Genomic DNA, 18,019 nt, shown 5'->3' with positions numbered 1-18,019 from the left:
TCCAAGTTTGAAGTTCTCTGCCGAATAATCTAGAAACTGTTTCCAGATTGTTCGGTTAATTACTGTATCATTGTATCCCGTAATATTTAACAATTATTCTTCGAGGGCGCGCTGGATATGAAGTGATAGATAACCAACGAGGCGCGCAGCGCCAAGTTGGTTAAATCATTTTATATCCAGCAAGCCCGAGTGGAATAATTGATTTATTAAAAACTCCATGGTATTCCCGGAGGTAGTATTGTCGACTAAAGTATCAATTTCTGCCTCGCTCTATTCCAGTCCAAAACGGTTTTTGTCGATCATTTTTTCTCAGAGCTGCAAAACTGTTTTCAGCTCGCTTCATTGCTGACGTGTTCCTTAATCATATTAGGCACAGTAGCTATGAACTGATAGCGGGTGTCAGGCGAGCCAATGAAACTGCTGGAAATCTGATATCCGTTGTTCAGTTTTTAATAAATTGGTTTAGTTAAGCTTGAATAATTTACACTCACCAAGCGGACAAGTGTTCGATCGCTCATGCAAAGAAATGATGCCACGTAATAAACAACTTACTAACCTCACTTGCTCTGGATTATACTGGGATCGAATATCGGCCCTTTTGTTCGGACCTCGCTGCGCACGGTCCGTAGTGCCACGACCTGTGGCCAATATTCCACAGTACGGCCTTCGAGCTCGGTTAGTAAGAGGTTACCGGTAGTACGATAGAAGAATGTATGAAATGTTCATATATTTGAACAGCGGAGTACGTTGGTCTCAGTGAAAGTGAACATCGCAGTAGTGAAGAAAGTTGAGAAGTTGCGAAAGATGATGACTTTCATCTCCAAACTCCTTAGTTCAAATACATGAAAATTTCATCTTTTCTTTTATTTATTTATTTATTTATTTATTCATTTATTTATTTATTTAGTTATTTATTTATTTATTTAGTTATTTGAACAATTCGCCAACCATCATAAAAATAATAGGGTGGGAGGATGATAGGTCGTGGGTTCAATTCCCACCCTGGTCAGAGTTTTTCTCTGTCCTTATGTGGTCCCATTTCCATCAGTAGGGCTAACGCTCACATGGTTCATACGGAGTACAAAACTACCACATTACACTCTAATCAGTTAAGTCTGGCGGGATGATAGTAGGGGGAATCTCAATTCCCTTTCCAAGACTACCCTCCTCGCACACTCGCACACGCGTGCAACGCCCAATATCCAATGCGTGCGCACACACATATACACAGGAATAAACACTAGGACTAGTCAGGATGATTACATAATTTCAGTGAGAGCGTAAATGTTTGGGCAATGAAGATTTAAAAGAGTGAAGACTAGATAAGGACATCACATGTGAAGGTAAATAGTTCCAGTAACTAATACAACGATTAAAGAAAGAAAATTTGAAATAATTAGTTCGGACGGGTTTTGGCCTAATCTTGTAGTCATGGTTAGATCTTGTGCGAGTGCCATCTGTAAAATCAAAACAGTGGAGACTATTAATGTCACATTTCGTTTTCCCAACATCCTCGTATCTTAGCCTTCTTTTACTGATAGGTTAGGCTTGGTGAGCATCACTTCGAAAACTCAGAAGGTTATGAACAAGACATTAACATCTCTTCAGTCACTATACATCCCTCTTATGGCGAAGCAGCTTCTTTCGATGGCGACTTGGCAGTCATTGAGTTGGCTTCTCCAGCAAGAATCAATGATCACGTGGGACCAGTCTGTTTGCAGAACAGGTCTTCAGACTTTCCTCCAGGTAATGAAAGAAAGTCTTGTTTAACACTGCAAGGCAAGGTATGAGTGCACGAACGTGGCTCCTTTTTCAAGTTCTCAACAAATTTGTTAAGTACTTTTCCCCAAAAATTGCTGTAATTTAAAAGTTAACAGATGACACTTAAGTAATGTGAATTTTCACCAGGGCTCAATTCTTCGGAGCAGGGTAACGCTAAATTGGAATAAACACAATGGTAAACGATAGTTTTGGTTGCATTTTGCCAGCCTGGGTTAAGAACCGACCCTGCTTTAAAACAGTCAGGCCCCGAAGGCACAACATGACAGCCTTCTGCGGCTGTTTAAAAGATGAAGAGCAATATTCAGTGGAAAGATTATTGTCCGGCGGATAAGTGCTATCAAACTGAGTCATTCTGTGAATGGTGCATGAATTATCCAGTGGATAACCTTTTCCAGCCCTCGAACAACAGTCAAAACTATCCACGATCAAAACTGAACTAAGATATAATGATTGTGGTGGTTTCTTCCGCAGGATCTCGATGCTACATCACAGGATGGGGCCGCACACGCCAAGGCGGGTCTATTTCAGCAGTTCTAAGGGAGGCCGAAGTACCACTGGTCTCAAATCAAAACTGCAGAGAGAATTATGGCAGCGGAAGCATCATTACATCCAACATGCTTTGCGCTGGCCGTCTGGGAGCGGGCGTTGATGCCTGTCAAGGGGACAGTGGAGGTAAATGACCTCTTAAAGGACTACTGTGATAAAAAAAAAAATCACTTCCTTTTTTCTCGAGATTTTGAAAGTGTGATTGCTTAAGACTTGACTGGCAAAATTTTGAGCTTTGATTTTTATCCGAAGTCTGTTTACTTTGAGTGTAAGTTTTAAATTTCACGGCCAGCATACTCATGTTCCAAACTGACCGATTTGACCTCAGAGGGTTGGATCTAGGGAAAAGTGACGTCAATTACTCACTAGCTTAAAATTTCAGCGTGTAAACGCAGCTTATTATATATGCAAAACACGAATTTAAAAGCCTCGACTTGAAGGCCGAAACTCCCGTGCTGCATATTAATTTATCTGCGTTTCTGCGTTCACAAGCATTGCATTCTTAGACAATTGATCTTTGATGCCATTTTCTCTTCGATCCAGCTCTCTCAATATTTTAAAGTTAGTAATGGCGGACTATTAAACAAGAAAACTCCAATTAAAATAAACTCGTGTCTTTTTTTAAATCAAAGGCTTAAAACTTGGTGTCACTTAGTGTTTAGTTAACATAGTTTTAAAATCCAAAGAAAAATAAAAAGTGGTGTTTTGGTCGTAGTAGCACTTTAATGGGCGCAAGGTCACTTGAAAAGAAGGAATCGTTTATGAGCAAGTCAACACCAAAGTAGCCTTGCGAATTGGAATCTTTCATCCAAAGGTTAATTCCCATAATACACCTCTTTTACGTCCAAAATTTTGCATAATCATTGTTTGCAATTTCTCGTGGTACATGAAGATGTCCGAAGAGAAATCGAAAACAACGCCTATGCAAATTTTTAGAGGATAAACAAGGTGCATTATGGGATTTGAGAAAGTTGAGAATTGCTTCGATGAGGGCGGTAGGGAGGGGGGAGGGGGGGGAGGGGGGAGAAAGGTGGTTTAGGTAGAAAAAAGATCATGCCCTTTCTGACTTTAAGCAAGTTCACTTTACTCCACAACCCAAATAGGGTATGGGAACTCGGTTCCTTTCACAAAATCCGTCAATTGAATAAGTAAATGATAGTTCATACGATGGTAAGAACTCCACCGTTTGACATTTCAATCCTTGAACTTTTTAACGACGATGGACCAAAACTCCGGTATTCAAAGACGAAAGTTAGGAGGAAGTCCTGCGTTGGAAATCACACCTGCAGATGGTTTGACTTTCCAGTCTTCTCGGATGTTTGTTTTTTTGGTTGTTGTTGTTGTTTTTTTGTTATAATATTTCACTTTTTGACACCTTTCAATATACTGCTTACAAAACACGGCATTTCGCCAACTCAGCTGCACTAAAGACCTAACGCCTTAACACGGCTTAAAACACAAGACAAATACTCCGTACTTCACACCACACATTCACTCACACCATACGACTAAGAATGTAAAGTTAAAATACAGTACGTTTTTCTCAAAACAGATTCTCAAGCGCCGACATGAACGATAAAACGTAGACCGCATTAGTTCAGAGAATGATGTAGGGCGTTCGAAAATCCATACAAAGAGTGGGACACCAAGGTCTGTCCTACCCAGCAAATATGGGCAGTTCGGGCTTTTACTTCGTGTAGAAGACGCACATGACCTAACAAAACCATTAGGGGTCTTTGCGGATTTAGAATTCTGATTAGGTATTGTTTCACGATTTTACGTCATGTGTGTCTTCTACACGAAGTAAAAGCCGCAGTTCGGCGTGATATCTCAAAAAGACATATGGCGTAAGCAAAAACAACCAAATTTACGGAGTACTAGAAATAAAGATACAGAGACAGACAAATAGCTCTTGTGCGGCTATTTTTCTAAAAAAAAAATAAACATGCACAATATTCTGTTTCATCCTGCGTATAAGCACCAAAGCTATGGGGGAAAAATTGATCATTTCTCATTTGTTTGCACCAAGTTTAATAATCAGTTTATTTTCTTGAACTTTCCAGGACCCTTGGTGTGTGAAAAGGACAACCGCTGGTACCTCGTGGGCACTACCAGCTGGGGCTGGGGATGTGCTGGAAAGTATTATGGTGTTTACACAAACATTGCAAGATTGTCCGACTGGATACAAGCAAACGTTCAGTAAGAGTCTCATTGGAAGTCCTGTGCGGAAAATCAAGGAGGCAAAGTAGACAGCAGTTGTGGGACACTGACAAATTGTTAAATAAAAGACGCATTTTGAATGAAAATCTTGTTGTTGTTGCTGCTGCTGTTGATAAGGGGAATAAAACACTGATAAAATAACGACAACAGAGACTTCCAGGAAGTTAAGCCGATTTTTCGCTGATCAATTGGCTCATTTGGTTAAGCTGGAAGTCGTGGGCTTAACTCCGGTCGAACCAAAACTCAGGGTCTTTGAATAACTGTAGGGAAAAGTGTTCCGTTAACGACATCTTTAACTGATTAGACTTTCAAGCCTCCCCGTATAAGGACAATAAACAATAAGCTCTCTCGCAACTGTGATAATCTGAATTCGGATGCGCAAGTTCTAGAGACGTTTTCGTTTCGTTCTCTCCAGCCGTTTTGTAAACAAGGTTTTGCTAGCGTGGCTATGTATTCAAGACTGTCGTGTTGAGTGCCAGCTCCGGGGGGGTGGGGGGGGGGACTCCCATATGAAACAGACGGGGATGCTCGTCGTCTCGCTTAGGGGTGTAAATTTTGGATTTTGGTCTCGCTTAGGGTGTTCCGGGCAAAGCGCCAATATTTTATGCCACCAAGGTCTCGTTTGGCTTCCGCGAAGTAACACAGAATTACGCGAAGAGAAACAGAAGTCAAATTTCCTTTTAAATTTTCTTTTTAGATAAAAGCATTCGATGATTATGCCTTTTTATCATTAAAACTCATTGCGTGTCGTATTTTTGTGTTTTTAGGGGTTTTTAGGGGTCAAAATTTGCTTAAGCCACGCCTAGATTGGTCTCCTTTAGGGGTTAAATTTAAAATTTCCGACGAGCATCCCCGTCTGTTTCATATGGGAGTCCTCCCCCCCCCCCCCCCCGGGGGTGCCAGCTCCTTAAGAATACCACAGAAACCCTATCCGCAAAGACTAAGTAGGACAACGATTTTCCGGTGGTTGAGTGGGTATATTCCTTGGAGATTTTCATGAAACTCTTCAACCTGAGGGAAATTTGAACATAGGTTCCTCCAATATTTGACTTGATTTACGTTGATTGTTAATTTCAGTTTACAGTGTCCCAAGTTAGTGCTCCGTCGGTAGAACGACTAGACACTTATTTTATAAATAAAGTTCCTTTCCTTTCCTTTCAACCACAATCGGTTAAAGTTGACGCGGCTTTAATTCCACAACTGAACTCTTTCCCAGCCGTTTTTCATCGTAAACGCGGTAACCAATGAGAATAGCCATTACCAGTATTTTGCGTGTTGTTCATCATCGTAGCTGATTGGCTCCTCGACAAGACTGACTGACTGATTCAGGCAACAAAATCAAACGTAAATATGGCAAAGAGTAACATCCTCGACAGACAACGTACTATGAGTTCGTAGTTTCTTTGGCTCTCATTTCGGCTGATAAAGCCTTCGTTGCAGATTCAATGATCCTTTGCTTCCACTTTTCATATTCTATATCCTCATTGCTTGCATCATCCTCATCAGCCTTTTGTTGTTTTAACAACAAATTTTGGTCTGTTAAAAGAAATAAAGTGCAAACACGATGAGTGAACTCAAGATCCGATGAGAACAATGAATCTTAATTTCAGCTCTTAACAAAAATTTGTAGCTTACATTCCTTCATGGGTGAAGAATACCCAATACATTTCTTTCCTTTTAATTAGACGGTCCATGGACAGACAAAAATGCCAAAAATGAAAATAGCTTTCAGTCCAAAAAGTCAAAACAACTAAAAATTTACAATGAAACAACTTTCAAATGTATTATTGTTCATGCCGGTTTTTTTTTTTTCAGTTAATGGAATTGGTTTTCCAACTTCAGTGGTTTTCAAGGCCTAGTTTTATACCCTGAGAGGCGCGGATGTCGTCAAGGAATGGCCAATTACTGCACTCAGCACCTACCGTCCACTATTTCATTTACTTTGTCCAGAAGACCATAGCATCTTTTTGAAGTCTTCTTGCTGTTTTCAACTGCCAAAACACAACAGAGACTATTTCAGTTATTTCTATAAAACCTACATTGGAAAATCTGGACGAATCCTCTCACGCAAATGAACAAAACATGCACATGTAACTCCCAGCAGAGAGTCATGTGATCTTATTTAACGAATAATATTGCATGATTATTATTTGTCCAACAGTCGTCTTGCGCAGGGGACTAAATTTCGGATTTTGGTCTCACATAGGGTGTTCTGGGCGAAACTCCATCATATGTAGCCATGGAGGTCTTGATTAGGGTTGCACGCAAAGAAATACAAAAATGGCTAAATATGGTGTCTTTTTATGGGAAAAAAAGCCTGGGCAGATTCGTCTCCTTTAGGGGTTTAATTCAAAAATTCGAATGAGGATCCCTGCCCCCCCCCCCCCCCCCAAAAAAAGACAAAAACTTAACAAAAATCGAGATCTCTCACCAGATTTCAAAGAGGGAATGATTTTCTCCATCTTCTTGTGGAGACTGTCAAATGTAGACCTCTTAGCGATAATCACATTCAATAATTTTGTCTTGTCTATTTTAATCTTTTGATACCTTAAAAACAAAAATCGCAAAATACATACATCTTATTCAATGGTTTAACATAAAATATGCACAGATATTTTGCGAGTTGCATAGTATTTTTACGGGGCGGGGAAAAATATGAGCAATTAGCAAAAATGTCTTAACCATCCAATAAGAGATTTCTTATTCCACTACAAAAAGGTGTTATTTTGCTTCAATTTTATTTGGTAAGACTGTTTTAAAAAAAATGCATCATCTGTCCATCAGGGCGCTTGCAAGCAATGTAAACAGTACAAAAAGCTAGCCAAATGTGCTTTCTTTGATTGCATAAACGAAATGACAAGTGACAAGCGATGACAAGCTAAATTTTCAGGCTTTGTATTATGTTGAAAACAATTTTTTTCACTGAAAATCTCCCGTTCTGCCCATATTTGTTCTGTCATACTACGAAAACCACCGATCTGTGGAATGGGCCCAAATTATCTGGTCACTGCCCCACCCACTTTCGTTAAACATTTTGATGAAATTCCTTTCCCACGGGCTTAAGTTGTGCAAAACAACCGCAACAATGGAAAAACACGTTTTCAAAATTTATCTCTGTTTTCTTTGGCAATTGTAGAAAAACTTGCCACGAAGAAACCTGTGGTGAAGGCTCCCCCTTTTCCGATAATGTCTAGTATAATCTTCATTCTCAAGTCTTCTCCGAGAGCTTTTCCACGATTATAGAGCCTTCCATATGCAATCAGTTCCGCCGTTACCTCTTGAGAATTTGAACTATTTACAAGCAAAAGCAGGCGGGGCAGAGACACGTAAATTCCCGCCCATTTCACAGATCGGTGCTTTTCATAGTATACTATGTCCCCTCCATTAAAACCCATTGACTCCTGGGAGTGAGATTTAACAGATTTTACTCTGTGTAACAGCGGATGCTTTCACTCATCAACTGGGTGCAACCTAGAGTGCCTGGGGACTGAATGGCTTAACGATAGGATAAAATAATCAAAATACAACAAAGCCATATTTCAAAATAAAACTTGTCTAATTTGACATACTTGCAAGCAGTGTATAGTGCAGTTCCCACAAAGATTGGATGACTTATTCCTTCCAAATCTTGAACAAAATCCTTCTTGTAACTAGTTAAGAGAAAATGTTACATTAGGAATTGCACAGTGAGTAAAAAGGGCTTACACAAATATATATAATTAGCTAGAGGAGATTTACAGAAATTTTCACCTCTCATAAATTTTTTGACCCATATTGGAGGCTTCCATACAACCAAACTGCACAGCAAGATCTTTTATGGTAAACTCCCTTTGTTGTTCCAACAAGCACTCTATTGTTTTAAAGGCATCTAGATATGATTTCTTGTTCATTCCAGAAAGACGAATAGCTACACTCTGTGACAAGTAAAGAGAAAAATATTGCCATTTATTATTAATAAATAGTGTACTAGCATACATACATCAAAGAGTTAATGACATATTCAAGCTGTGGTCTAACTATAGCAAGATAGGCTTGTTCTTTTACATTTTCTGGGCACTTATTTAGGTTTCTTCTTATGAAGCCAAGAGATCGGTTAGCTTTGCCTATAATTCCAGCAATATGGGCGTTCCAGTTTAGATCACTGGATAGCAGAACTCCAAGGTAATTATGATGATCAGCAGTTTCCAAGGGTTCTCCATGGATGGTATATTGGTATTCAACTAGAGATTTCGAACATGAGACTCTTAGGATGGTGCACTTCTTTGCATTAATGAAATTTGCCACGTGTCGGCCTAGTGTACAAGTGTGTTTAGGTCTTGCTGTAGTGACTCTGCGTCATCACAATCTTTGATTACACCATACAAAACCACGTCATCCTCGAAAACATAGTAACAAATTTAAGACCTGTGCTTAATATCACCGTGAACCCAAAGAGCCATTCATGTTAACCCCTTCCCCTTGGCGTCCATGGGACAAGCTAGCTGCCAACCTCTTAGAGCTTGATGGTTGTTGCCCGGGGGAAGTACTCCCAGAAAAATTGGGTAGGGGTGTGCGGCCCGCTTCCCAAAACCCTTACCCTATTTAAGACGAAAATCTGCGATTTTCCCTACCCTATTTATGACCTGACCAAAAATTTGATACCCTATTTATGACCTGACCCTTAAACCAATACCCTGGTGCAGACCTGCTTTACAATTATTTCCCTAGTTCAGACCAATGTTAAAGGCAATGTTTATCTGCTTCTATTAGGTAGGTTATAAGACTGCATGTCAAAGTTTCGAGCTCAGAATTCCACAAAACGGGTTACATAATGTGTCATCATAACTACAGAATACATCCTTACCTTATGGTGACTAATATGCTATCTATAGGAACAAAACACTAATGTATTTTACAAACTGTAACCTTCAAATAAAAGAAAAAACAGGAATTTGAAATTGGTCGCTGTGTAATAGTCCAGCGGTTGAACATATGAATATTTACATAAATCATCTTTATTAACTTGAACTATAAAACACATCCAAAATTCCAGCAGTTTATAGTGTGGTCTAGAATACTCGAAGTCCATGTCTGGTCAACTTCAGTTCAAAAACCCCGGGAGCCCGGCCCATGACCGGAACGCGTGACAAGCTGTTGCGGCACGTACACAGTTACCGTAAACATAATTTGTGAAGGGCTTTTGCTGCTGGTCTTATCTAGCCTGCGAAGAAGGGGGACATGATAAAGAAGTAGCTTCTTCTAAATAAAAACGAATTCAAATCAAATCAAATCAAATAACTTTATTTATACATGGTTTTCTCATCAGTATCAGTACATATTTATGAATGGAAATATTTACAAGACTTATAATACCATGAATCTAAAACTAAAAACTACGAATAAATTAAGTAGTACTTACTTATGAATTAAAATATTAACTACTTATTTAATTACTTACTTAGTTAATTAACATATTTATTACTATGAAATATTTACAATACCATCTATCTAAAACTAAAACTACAAATAAATTAAGTGAACTGCTTTACATGAGAGCCGTGTAAATTAAACAATGACGCTAAAAGAAGCCGCTGCAGCCAGCGTGAAAGGATTCTAGAGTCCTAGCCTGCCGCACATGAGTTGGCAGACTGTTCCATAACACCGCACCACTATATCTGAAACTGTTCTTAAGAAAGTTGGTGCGGGGTAGGGAAACAGCAAGTTTATCTTGAGTGTTACGAAGAGAATAATCAGTAACAGCGCTACGCTCAACAAATCTAAATCGAAGATAACCTGGTGCGAGTCCATTCAGAGATTTATATACCATGCAAGCTTTTTGTATCTGACGCTGAGATTCAAGCTTTCTCCATCTCAACACTTGAAAAAGCTATTCAGTACTAGTGTCAAAAGTAGGAGAGGTCAGAACTCTGGCAGCACGGTTCTGTAGTTTTTGGAGTTTATTGACAAGAGTTTTGTTACAGCTACCCCAGACTAGAGTGCAAGATTCAAGACTAGAGTGCAAAAATCGATACCCTATTTATGACCAAAATGGCGGAAAATTGGCCTAAATGGAGACCCTATTTATGACCAAAACGGCTGAAAAACCCTACCCTTTGGGGCCGCACATACCTATATAGCCCATAAAAGGGAGAACCCACCCCCTCCCCTCCCCCCTCCCCGACTACTATTCAAGATAATTTGACAAGAAGAACTTCTGGTTTTGTTGTTGTATGGCTACGTTTCATGTTGGGAGCCATGTTCTTTTGAAGTTCTGCATCATTGCATCTTTACAAGCGCGCAAAATTATGCCTGCCTAAATGCATAGTTCATATGAGCCGGCTAAACTTACTTTATCCACAGGAACGTGTGAGCTGTGTGCAGCGATCTCAAGACAAATCACCGGCTTTGCCATGCTAGTTAATGGCAAGGAGCAATTACGAACCTCCATCAAGCGCTGAAACTCAGCCGCTTTTTTTAAAACCTCTTTCGAAGTGATTCCAAGTCGTTTTGACACTGATCGCAGAGTTTCATCCTCCATATTGCATTCCTTTTTTTCGCGGTAACGTACAGCTCGTTCCCAGTTCTTCCTGTTTCATAGAATAGAGCTCAGTTTCCATTCTTCCAAATGTTGGATGGAAATCTTGTTCTACAGTGGATCAAAGTCGACTTAAAACCTATACACTTATTTAATGTCATTCGTTTTGTAGATCAGTGTATCCCGGAATAATTTCCCTCTAGGACTGACGAAAAGTAATCTTATATATAGACAAAGTTGAAGACAAGTAGTTGTTATTGATTTATATACTTATGGCATTTTGAATTCTTATTGCTTTTTATACTGTACATGCGTTGATATTTGAGATATCATGAATGTTTGTTAAGTTACTAGAGATTAGTTTCCGTTTAAAAGCCCTTGGGAACGAAGCTTATAGGGTCAGAAAACTTAGAAGGGCGGTTCCCGCCCTAGGGCAATTGAGCGGTTAGCCAATTCTTGACTGCTCACGACAACAGTCGAGAATCGTTTCTTTCACCTTTTACTCATGTCTTCTTTTGAAACAGTAGGCCTATCTGTTTTAAACTGGAACGGCTTGATTATCCTACTCTGAATGTATGAAATGGCGTGTTTGTTCAGTTCACGAGAGTTGGTATTGCGTTTGCATCGTTAGTTTTAGGGAACTAGAAAGAACCACGTACGAACTTATGCCTTTATCTCCCGAAAGCGAGAAGCGCCCGGCTCGGCACGAGACAGGGCAAAGTCAGGTTGACTACATATGTTCAAGGTGTACTTTACGTGAAAACACTGATCAAGTCATGTTAAGATCGCATTTATCAACACTACTTGGGGTGGTGACGGGAATGTTTTTTTACAAACTCATCAAAAGTTGGCTGGATAGCTTAATTCGTAGAGGATTGCACCAGTATCGCACAGATCATAGGTTCAAATCCCGTTCGCTCCGCCTGAAGATACAACGCAGGCTTTTCTTCACGTGACTTCTTAAGTCGATCAACTGAACCTACTACTTGAACTTCCCGCAGTTCAAATATGTGCCTTTTATACAATGCCTCTTTAACACTGATTCAGCGTGTTCTCGAACAGGGATTTCGACCAATTCCTCACTAGATAAAGGGGTTTGGTTTCTAAAGAACCGTGGTGCTGCTTCGGTGGGCAAGTGAAACAAAGAAATAGGTTAATCAACTGATTTGATAGGGTAAATTGTACCTCAATTCTTTACTGTTGTCAATTTACCATATCAAATCAGTTGATTAACCCATTCTGTGTCCTCACTAGAGAGTTTAGTCCTTACTTCCACCGCCGGTCTAATTTAGTATCATTTATTCCCCGGCTATGTAGGATTTGTCAAGGATCGTGGTGATCAATGTTTTGCCTCGGCCTCCCCCTCGTGTTTAGATGAGGCTATTCGGCTTAAATTTTGGAGGATGCAGGATGGGAGAAGGGAACATCAGATTTAATAGGCGATTATTGTTAATTGGCTCTTGACCAACTGGGCCCTGATGAAGCAAGGCAGTGCCTTTTGAGATGTTTACTTTAGATAATATCATGATATTCCTTCACCGTTCAATCAGCCTTACTTGCTCTTTTTGTTTTCTTTTTTGATTTTTTAAAATGTTTATATTGCTGATTGGGTCATCGCTTCTCAAAAGAAGAAAAAGGAGGCCATTGAAGGGTTAACAAGTCGAACAATTCTATTGGTCTCTTTTTATTTTAAAGAAATAACCCCTGAACTGCGGATCAAAAAAGAATGTAATGTAGACTTTTACTTCAGATATGATAATCAGGCTTCGATTATGTCAACCCAATATACAACAATCGCTAGTCGAGGTACGACTTTGGCGTTGGTTGGTCTTGGTTAACGCTGGAAGCCTTTGCCTTTCATGACTAGGCGACGTCTTCGTGAGTACATGCAGTCCAGTGACAAAACATTTTGTTGATGACATTGCCTCCTACTCCGGCCCACGCACAGGTTGATTGTTGCTTGTCATTTTTATGGGCCACGGTTCCGCTGAAACTGGAACTTAATTTTACAATTGCATTGAACAACAGCAAACTGAACGACAATAGCTCTCAGCTTTTCTCTTGTACTCGTATTATTGGAAGCAACATGTTTTCTGTGACACGTACTTTCTTTCTGCAATTTGAAAATAAATGAGTCGTAGTTTTCCTTGGTCTAGTCAAGAGTAAACTAGAGAACAGATAATTAAATGCACTTGAAATCAGTAAATGAAGAATTAATGAAGATGATAACGATGAATAAGGCAAAAGGCATTTAAAAAGCAGATAAGGAGCATAGCGCGATACCTTTTAGAAAACTGAGTAGTGGTTAATTCTAATATATCTACTCCACCTGTATAGCATCTTTCTCTCCCGTTACAGATGAAATACAATATAATATCCAATAAAATAATTGAGTTCTAGAATTTAGCGGAAACAAACAAACAACTGATGACGTTTTTTAGCTTGATATTTGTTCAAGTTGCGGGAAGCTTTGGCGTGAACCGTGAACACTTCAATCAACTTTTCCGGAAACACTAATATAAAAAATACGTGGATAGTTATTTAGCTAGGTTTTGGATTATAAATTATATATGGGTATTTACAAGAGATGATATTTTTGTTCTGTCTCGAAGTGGTGTTTGCACTGTTATTGAACGTTTATGGACACAAACCAGCAATAATTAGCTCATTAAAAAGAAAAACCACTAGAAATAATATCACATATGTACGTATAAATATAAAAATATATTTGGAACATACTGACATTCATTATTCTATCGCTTGATCGTTGTTTAAGTTTAAGAAGCTAGGCCAGCTGCAGGGTTAATTACCGTCAAATAAACTAACGAGTCCTTTCAATCCCCGAGTCCATTCAGGCCTACAATATTTAATTGACAAACTAAGGAAGGATGTAGTATGCATATACGAATCAAAGACAACCGCTAAAAGTTACAAACGATAACTGATAGATCAAGGAAGGAAGAAGAAATTTTACACTGAACAACAACAAGAGTCTTGAATACGTGAAGAAATTTATCCCTGAGTTTGTTAATATACCATACACTTTATTCGTCAAAGTCTTTAAGCCGTCATGTCTGACTCTCTAGAGTCTTATGGAAGTAAGGAATTAGGCAACAGGATTTTGTAAGTTTTAAACCGGGCCATGCTTTAACACTGAACGATTCTCTTCGGCTCTACCAAGTAATGGAGTACATCAATAAAACAGAGCGCCCTACTAAACTGCTTAGGCGGGGATTTCATTACCATTAAGTAGGCTGTTTGTTTTTGTTTTTCTCTATTAGAATATACACAAGAATGGTATGTTCCATTTATAGTTAGAAATCTGAATGGATTTTCCTTGTAGACACTTTATTGACTTGCACTGCCTTATTCAATTATAAACATTAATATCAGAGTAGTCAGCAAAGAACAAAGTGGTATTAAACTGCTCAAAATTAGTGATACACGACCTCCGCTATCTATATGATTTACAAACACACAGGAACAATAAGCAAAAGCTGACTCGATCGGTTAATTAATCTCTCTGTAAGGAGGCAGATACAGCAAACACCTGCATTTAAGAACCTAGAACTGGAGAACCTGTTAGGCTAAAGATTTAATCTTAGACCTCCTTTACATAAGAACCAGGTTATAGCCTAAAAACTTAAACAGGTTCTTATTTTAGAAAATAACCTTGAAATTTCCGGCGACTGGAACAAATTGCAGTTCAAAAACTGCACAGATGTTGTTCAAAACGTATTTTTCATAGTTATGAAATATAAAGGCATCATCGGCAGCACTCTACATCAGAGGAAATCAGTCATACGATTGTAGAGCGCCGGAAATAAGAACCAATTTAAGAACCTAGATAGCCTAAAACTTACTGTAAATACCATTTTTATATAAAGAACCTGCTCAGCCTGACTTGGAAAAATCTAGGTTCTTTTAGGCGGGTGTTTACTGTTCTTAATATTCCGGCCTTTTGACAGGACCATTCAACCGAGGATTTCTAAAAATATCTCAGTTTAGGGTGCATGGAAATTTTCATCGGGCCGCCATTCCAAACTGAGACTTTTTAAGGTTTGAAAAATTCAATCAAGTTAGCGCTGCAACATTCGACTTAAAAATCTCGCAAACAGGGAAAATAGTTCGTCACATTTCTGGAAGTGTTTTTTTTTGGTGATTTTTGGCTTCAAAAAGATCACCTAGCATTTACTCGAAGTAAATAGTTTGCTTGGTTTTTTGTGGCTACAGCTATCAAATTTTGAAGAAATATTTTATTCCCTAAAACGTTCAGGAACTTTAATTTCTCGTCCAAGACCACTCCAACAGTACTGTTACAACTATTCTAGTAAGGAAAGAAGTATTCCTCAAATTCAGTTAGCAATGACTCAGGGCACAATTTAACTAGCGGGTTTACACGGAAACTATTACAGTGACCGTATGAAAAACCGATATGCCCGTCTGTAGACAAATATATAGCCTGTTCAGCTACGAAATGGTATCACTGCGCTTAGTTCTACTGAAAAAATACGCCTTAGTCATTCGAAGACTGGATAAGATGACTTTCACAGGTTACTGAATAAGCCGACAGATCAGTCAGTTTAAGATTTTTTTCTGTACAGTATTTCGCTAACTAAACCATTTTCCAAATTAAAATTCACTGTGCTTGTGCTAAGAAATGTTTCTGTGTGTTCATCAGAAACATTAACATCATGATCCCACAATAAACTTGGATAGCATAATAATGCGGATACTTTCAACACATTTTAAATTGATAACTCTTAAAGGATCGACACCCAACGTCAATTTTCGGAAGATATCTGTTCGGAAGACGATTTGAGATCCAGAATTTTCGGAACATTTGTTCTAAAATTTCATGCTTGCCTGCCTGTCCTAGGATTTTCGAACATCTAAAACATGATATAATTGCCCATTTTTAACGGATTTTTACCCTGAAAAGCTCACCTATAACTATAATTTTCGGATCACTAGACTTTCAGCTAAGAAATCCGAACAGATGAAAAATTTTTAGGGCATAAAAATATGCCTATATCTACCGTTTAAATACTAAAATACGTTTAACAATGCTATGTCTAAGTGGTTTTGAATTATATTCTCGTTGGGTGCCCCTGGTAACTTCAGTAGAATTTTAAATGAACTTAATTCTGGGAAAAAGTTGTATCATAAGCTTACGAGTAGTTCATGTACAGATTATTGCATTCACTTCTGTTTTGCAATTAATATGCAATGCTGAAGGGATTCAATTATTCGAAGATCACTTAATATTGACGCTGCTACGAGTGTACATGTAGTTGTCAAGGCTGATAAATTCAATACCAACCAACACAGCCTTCGCGGCCGACTTCAGTTGGATGGCGTCAGTTGTTTTCACATTTTCCGGCAAGTGCATGGCCACCGATCTGAGGGAAAGAGGTAGTTGGAAACATTTCAGAACGCTCTAAAAAAAACGTATTATCACTCATAATCTTAAGCACGAATAGAACAACGATCGAACCACCGCCATCATATAAACTGACGAGTGACAAAGTATCCCATCCATGTCCGAGGAAGGCTTCCACGTGCATTTCTATTAGTTAGTTTCGTACAAAAAAACTGGAAGTGCGGGACAAATCCTTTCTGGCACCATTAATTGTGATTCACAGGAAATCTGTTATTCAAATTGTCAAAACAATATTGAATTTCGCTTCCTCAGAGTTTTCATCCCTGCTGCGATCACTTTACAGTTCCTGTATTCAATTCTGAAAGCTTAAAATTATAGTACAATAAAAAGATTAATGGCGGAAAGTGCTTTTTGAGTAAAAGAGACAATATTAAAATAAATGCTAGTCTTTCAGTAGTCTACACAAACAAAATGTTACGTGATGTAACTCCCTTTACATGTATACAAAAATCAAAACAGTTTTCCGACTTGGATTTACTCTAAAATTCGGCCACAGGTCCAGATTAATGAGTGTAACTCATGGCTCTATTTACTCATAGATTATGCTGGCTTAACCATGGATTTATCACTCTAATACCTCACCTGAATTCAGCCAACCATACCATCATTTTTTTGTAGTCATGTATGCATGGCCTTTTTGAATCAAGGTTAAAAAAGACTCTCCCAAGTTAACATTATATTCAAATTAAGCACATCGACTTCTAAGTAACAGAGTATATGAAAAGTAGACCAAGGATATTATTCACCTTATCGGCAGCGACGACTCCAACCAACTCAGGCTTACTCTCGTTCACCTTGCAGCACCTCATTGAGTCAACTGTGTGGGGAAAGAATTCCGTAATTCAGCAGTATCATGAATGCAAGTACAGGTGGAATTTAATCGTACGAGGTTAAAAGTGGATCATGGTACCCAACTTGCTCTAAAGGAGACAAATACGTACCTCAATAGTTAATTCAGTTCAACCAGGCATTTCCGTCTCGTCAAAGTAACTCGCTGTTTCTAATCCTGTTGTCCCGAAGGTACCGAGACGGAAAAACATTTATCATTCCAGGGGTATGTTTGGCAAATGAACGACTTCCAGCCCAAAAGAAAATGCCTCTCAAGTTTCGGTGCTGAACCGCCCCCTGACTCCTGCCTACGTCAGACTCTCGTATCGACCAACTTTTCATTTTCAGTTACAAAGAAAGAGAGCTTGCAGCATACTTTAGATGGCTTTGGTTTTAATCAACGAAAGTGGAAGAAAACATGTTTGCACGAAATGTCAAGCAATATCCAAGTTTCGCGAATGTTTCAGACATCGGTTGATGGTTTACAACCTTCGAGATGCATCCTCCACAGGCAGAACAAGGAATGTTCTAGCACGTGACGACGAAGACATTATTATTTCTTGGCAACATCGTTACTTTGTCCGCTAATAATTGAAGTAAATAGTATCCGAAAAAATTCAATCGTTCCGAGTAATTTTCTCGAAGTTGTGCGAAATTCAATTGAATTTCAAGGGTGCCATGAAAAT

At 38.9% G+C, this 18,019-nt stretch overlaps 2 protein-coding genes and 1 long non-coding RNA gene across 3 annotated transcripts in view; 1 reads left to right on the top strand and 2 right to left on the bottom strand.

Annotated features, from left to right (window-relative positions):
• LOC137995682 (uncharacterized) overlaps positions 1–5,030 on the top strand; it is a 36,220-nt gene extending 31,190 nt beyond the window's left edge. The window contains exons 22-24 of the mRNA XM_068841207.1: positions 1,542–1,746; positions 2,254–2,454; positions 4,392–5,030. Of these exons, the coding sequence (XP_068697308.1) occupies positions 1,542–1,746; positions 2,254–2,454; positions 4,392–4,531 (546 nt within the window). The 3' untranslated portion in view covers positions 4,532–5,030. The remainder of the gene's footprint in view (positions 1–1,541; positions 1,747–2,253; positions 2,455–4,391) is intronic.
• Positions 5,031–5,089: 59 nt separating this feature from the next.
• On the bottom strand, positions 5,090–11,226 carry LOC137976695 (origin recognition complex subunit 6-like). The gene is made up of 6 exons (XM_068824053.1): positions 10,877–11,226; positions 8,299–8,462; positions 8,118–8,198; positions 6,980–7,095; positions 6,471–6,539; positions 5,090–6,084 (listed from the first exon to the last, which is right to left on the bottom strand). Exons 1-6 carry the CDS (start codon positions 11,063–11,065, stop codon positions 5,933–5,935), a joined length of 771 nt encoding a protein of 256 aa, XP_068680154.1. The 5' UTR covers positions 11,066–11,226; the 3' UTR covers positions 5,090–5,932.
• Positions 11,227–12,436: 1,210 nt separating this feature from the next.
• Positions 12,437–17,576, bottom strand: LOC137976693 (uncharacterized). Its single transcript, XR_011117787.1, has 3 exons — positions 17,447–17,576; positions 17,252–17,322; positions 12,437–13,175 (listed from the first exon to the last, which is right to left on the bottom strand). It is a non-coding gene; the product is annotated as an uncharacterized lncRNA (long non-coding RNA).
• Between the last annotated feature and the right edge of the window lie 443 nt (positions 17,577–18,019).

The sequence above is a fragment of the Montipora foliosa genome, chromosome 1 (assembly GCF_036669935.1).
Source record: "Montipora foliosa isolate CH-2021 chromosome 1, ASM3666993v2, whole genome shotgun sequence".
NCBI classification, from domain to species: Eukaryota; Metazoa; Cnidaria; class Anthozoa; order Scleractinia; family Acroporidae; genus Montipora; species Montipora foliosa.
This window is presented reverse-complemented; position numbering and strand designations above follow the sequence as displayed.